The 4,307-nt window shown below is 37.7% G+C and overlaps 1 protein-coding gene and 1 long non-coding RNA gene across 2 annotated transcripts; both read right to left on the bottom strand.

The window, feature by feature from the left end:
- Positions 1-203: 203 nt before the first annotated feature.
- Positions 204-1,924, bottom strand: LOC124172174. The gene is made up of 2 exons (XR_006868069.1): positions 1,791-1,924; positions 204-626 (listed from the first exon to the last, which is right to left on the bottom strand). It is a non-coding gene; the product is annotated as an uncharacterized LOC124172174 (long non-coding RNA).
- An 89-nt stretch (positions 1,925-2,013) lies between these two features.
- On the bottom strand, positions 2,014-3,751 carry LOC124172081 (myb/SANT-like DNA-binding domain-containing protein 3). Its single transcript, XM_046551489.1, has 3 exons — positions 3,587-3,751; positions 2,602-2,759; positions 2,014-2,119 (listed from the first exon to the last, which is right to left on the bottom strand). Exons 1-3 carry the CDS (start codon positions 3,749-3,751, stop codon positions 2,014-2,016), a joined length of 429 nt encoding a protein of 142 aa, XP_046407445.1.
- Between the last annotated feature and the right edge of the window lie 556 nt (positions 3,752-4,307).

Below are 4,307 nucleotides of genomic sequence, written 5' to 3'. Positions count from 1 at the left end.
AATTATCCAAAAGAAATTGCTTCATATTGAACTGCATACTACACCTTTGATGTTGACCACTCATGGTATAAAAGGAATGCATAAAATTATGAATAATTTTTACATTACACCTCGCCCTTACCCATGCCTCCAAATTACCTGAACAGATTGAAAAAAAGAGCAATTAAAGGAATGGGAAATTCAGTTAAATAACATTAGCCATGTTCAATTGAATTGTTTTATTGCAAGATAATTTATAATAATAAATTACAAAGGAAGGACGAAGTTGTTGGTTGACACACAAAACATATTTCTGAGAGCAAGAAGACGATGCAAAATCTCATGCAAAGAAGGCAAAATTGCTGGTTGGATGTGCAGAATTACATGAGGAAGAGTTGGGATATGGCTAATGAAAGGCAGGAGTCAAGCAGGATGGGAAATAGCCGTGCAGGTGCAGAGGATCTCTTTCCAGTTACAAAAAGGGCACCATTACCAGAGGAAATGGTCCATGAGAAGGTATGGAAGCAGGCAGGAGACATGGCATCTTTAATGAGACAGAGGTATCCAGCAGTCCAGGAGAGAGAAGCAGGAGGAGGAGCAAACCAATGCCAAGGTGGAGGAGGAATTCATAGAGGCGTATCTGAAAGCTTACAAAGAAATTGGCATATAAGCATATGATACATATAAACTCCAAAAAACAATACAGACATAATTAGGCCCCTCAAATCATGCATTAGACCTTCGCATCAAAATGAAAATGCAAGGTCATTCACATGCTTTTAATTATTTATAATTATTAATTTAAGGTAGCATTTTATGGATTAAATGTAGGCATACTGGGTTAAATAACAGCAAGACTTCATATACTAAACAGTTAGCTAGTGCTAGCATTTGAAAGTTTGAGATCCCATCACTAATTTGCCAACTCTGCAGACGTTCACACTGAAACGACCATGAAACTTAAAATACATGAATTTTGTTATCATTATTCTTAAAATTTGCTAATTTTAATGAATGTATTAGCCTGAACAACCTTTAGAATAGAAACATAGGCAAATAACTTAAAGATAACTTCAAGATAAGGGAGAATTTTAACATGAAATGCATTGGCAACACCATTTACTAGGTAAAAGAACAAACATTTTAGTGATAATGAATAACTAAGCACTCTAGTAAGAAATAACTTTTCCTTTTCCAGTAGTTGAATGATATTGAAGAAAAAAGAACTGTCAGTCCACAACAAAAACCTTTTTAGAGAAAATATAGAAATAAAAAAATGAAAGAAAGGATGTGACCTTTACATGCATTTTGTAAGAACCAATGAGAATGTACCTTTAGCTTCATTGTCAATTCCTGTGAATACTTACTTCAGTGAACTTTTAAATAATACCAAAATAGAGGAAGTACTCCATGCCTTAATGAATTTAATATTTTAATGTGGGATGATATAACAAGTTCAATAACAGGCAAAGGGAATGAGTGGAAACAGAAATGTGTTCATGAAGAACTGGATGCATAGCATTCCCTCCGACAACCGTCCATCACTGGTAAAGATGTTAGTTCATGCTGTAAACGTTACATTATTCATTATTGCAGGCATATCATCAAACAAACAAACAAAAAGATAAGGAAGAACGGATAGTCCTAAGAGGTGAAGGGAATACTTTTCTTATTGAAAGTTAGTTTGAAACATTTTGAACTCACGATATGAATGATTATTACCTCATTAGCTCATTTCAGATTCTACTCATGTATTCGGCTGTTACTAAACTAGTTTTATCATCAGAATAGTAATACATCATAACAAGTACCACACGCTTCAACTTCGCCTCCTCAGTTTGAAGCTGTGTTTTTTGGATACGCCTCTTAAATTCCTCCTCCATCTGGATGATTTTTCCAGCAGCCTTGGCATTGGCTAGCTCCTGCTCCTTGATTGCACATGCAATCTCTGCTTTTCTCTTCCGGATCCGCTGGATGGCATCCTCCTTTTCATTATAAGATGCCATGTGCTCCAGCCTAGCTTCCATCTCCTTCTCAATGGCCGCTTCCCTGGTAAATCGTGCCCTTTTTGAACTGGAAGAGGTCCCTGCACCTTGGATCCTCGGAGTGTATGCTTCCTCTATAGGTCTTCCTTCCAAATCTGAGGAAATATCAGAAAGTGCACCGTTGATAAATGAAAAACATCCGATAACTTTCCTGGAAATGGTATCAAGAAACTCAACTAAAGTCATTAAGATTAGATTTCATATGCAATTACAATTTTCAAATGTAGCACAAAAATAGCAACATAATACACAACGGCTAATATGATACAAGTCAATTTCTCTTTGAAGAAGTTGCATTCTCTTATACATAATCATGACACTGTACAACATTAATAACTTTTGACTGACAGATGTCATATAATACTCTTTTCATTCATAATAATCTCAGTATGACACTATGGAATTCACTTCACTAATGATAGGTAAATAACCACTAGTTTTAATAAACTTACCTGATATTTCAGAAATATTGTGAGGAAGCAAACACTCCGGGGACCCATCCCTACCCACCGGAGAAACGCTAGGGACCGCGAACGCATCACAGTCCCCAGCATTCGGCGGTGAATAGGAGACTGACGGCACGGCTATTTCCATTTCGGGAGGGAAATCCTCCCTGCTGGTGGACGGCATTGGCCCGCCACCAGTCTTCATCCTCTCCTGCCTTTCATTAGCCAGCTCTTTCCGCTTTCTCATCTTGAGATTATCCCAACTCTTCCTCAATTGCTTGGCGGTGCGCTGTGAGGTATAAAAATTATCCATCACATTGAGGATTACGACACAAAATAAATCGCTGGACTTGTAAACAAGCAAAAAATGCATATCCATCACTACAGCCACAATTGATAATGCTTGATTGATTGATTGACAAATTCCCAAATTTACTTACTTTGCCCAGAAATAACAATGACAGCTACTCCGCCACCATTGCGGAGTCGTTGCAATTGTTACCGCTACCCCGCCCATGCCACGCCGAAACCAAAAGCTTCACAACAATAATTCCATTAACATTCCATAAACTTGGACTTGTTGTTGTGAAGCTTTTAATTTCGGCGCAGGAAAATAAGAGTTACTTGTAGTGCATGGCGCAAATCACGTCTCATCTTGTATTGGAATCAAGAGAAATACGTTTCATGGAAAATGTCTGGCCACGACATAATCACGAAGGTTTTTTTGCGAATTCCCGCCAAAATGCACTTTGTGAGGATTTCTGCAAAGAATTAAAAAAAAACTTGCCGACTGATTTTAAACCCCAAAATCAATGAATGATTGCCAGCAACTTAAAATACGTACATGTTACCAACAGAGTTACACGAGTTATGTTAGATTTTTATTGAAAGTGAGCAATCTGCCTCGCGAACCGCGGAGCATAGATAGTCGCACTCGCAGAATGCCCCTTCGTGAAAATGTCTCCGAATTTCTCGATAGTTTTAAAATAATGACTAAGTTAAATAGTTAACGATCAATCCGTAACCGTTTCCCATAATAAACCGTTCATTGAAACAAATATCTTTTCAACAATCAAACAACGCATTTAATACCATCATACTTCCAAACTTACTTACCTTCCGGACAAATTCATTCGAATTAAATTCGTCCTGCACATCCAACCAGGCTCTCGCCTTCTTTGCATTCGATAATGCATCCGTCTTCTTGCTCTCCAAAACCTCCCGACGCTTATTGATGATGTCAACCAACAACTTCGTCTCTTCCCTTGTAAGTCGGACCATCTTGTTGTCCTCCATTTAAATTAATGAAAGCGATCCTTCTTTTTGTTGATGCGTTCCTACCGCAATGAACTGTGGGCAGCAAACGTCACACAAAGCATGACGTAGATATGAGAATTTCAGCGATCAACTCAACACTCACTACTTCGAAGAGGAGGAGTTTGGTGTTGCTGTAGGAACGTTCTTGACTGCGAATAGTAGATGGAGATACAACTCTTTCTCATCCTACTCCGGCGATAGGAGTATTGTTTAAAAATACGGCCCTTATTCTCAATCAGTGTTTCTGTGATTCCTATTAATATCCCTAAATCTTGCACTTATTGTTAGCCATTATCTACATATCCTTTTCTCCAAAATGGCATCAAATTCCGTTTTTGCTTTGTTTATTTCTTTCATTATCTATCCAAATCTGCATGTAGAGGTCTCATTCTCTCTGGTATCTTAAATAAACATTGCTCATATGCATTTGATTTATCAAATTTTACTTTTCCTTCCCATACAGTTTCTTGAAGTACCTATCCCCAGTCGAAATTGAATTTTATTTCATTTGCTTCTTCAA

The sequence above is a fragment of the Ischnura elegans genome, assembly GCF_921293095.1.
Source record: "Ischnura elegans chromosome 13 unlocalized genomic scaffold, ioIscEleg1.1 SUPER_13_unloc_1, whole genome shotgun sequence".
Taxonomy (NCBI): Eukaryota; Metazoa; Arthropoda; class Insecta; order Odonata; family Coenagrionidae; genus Ischnura; species Ischnura elegans.
This window is presented reverse-complemented; position numbering and strand designations above follow the sequence as displayed.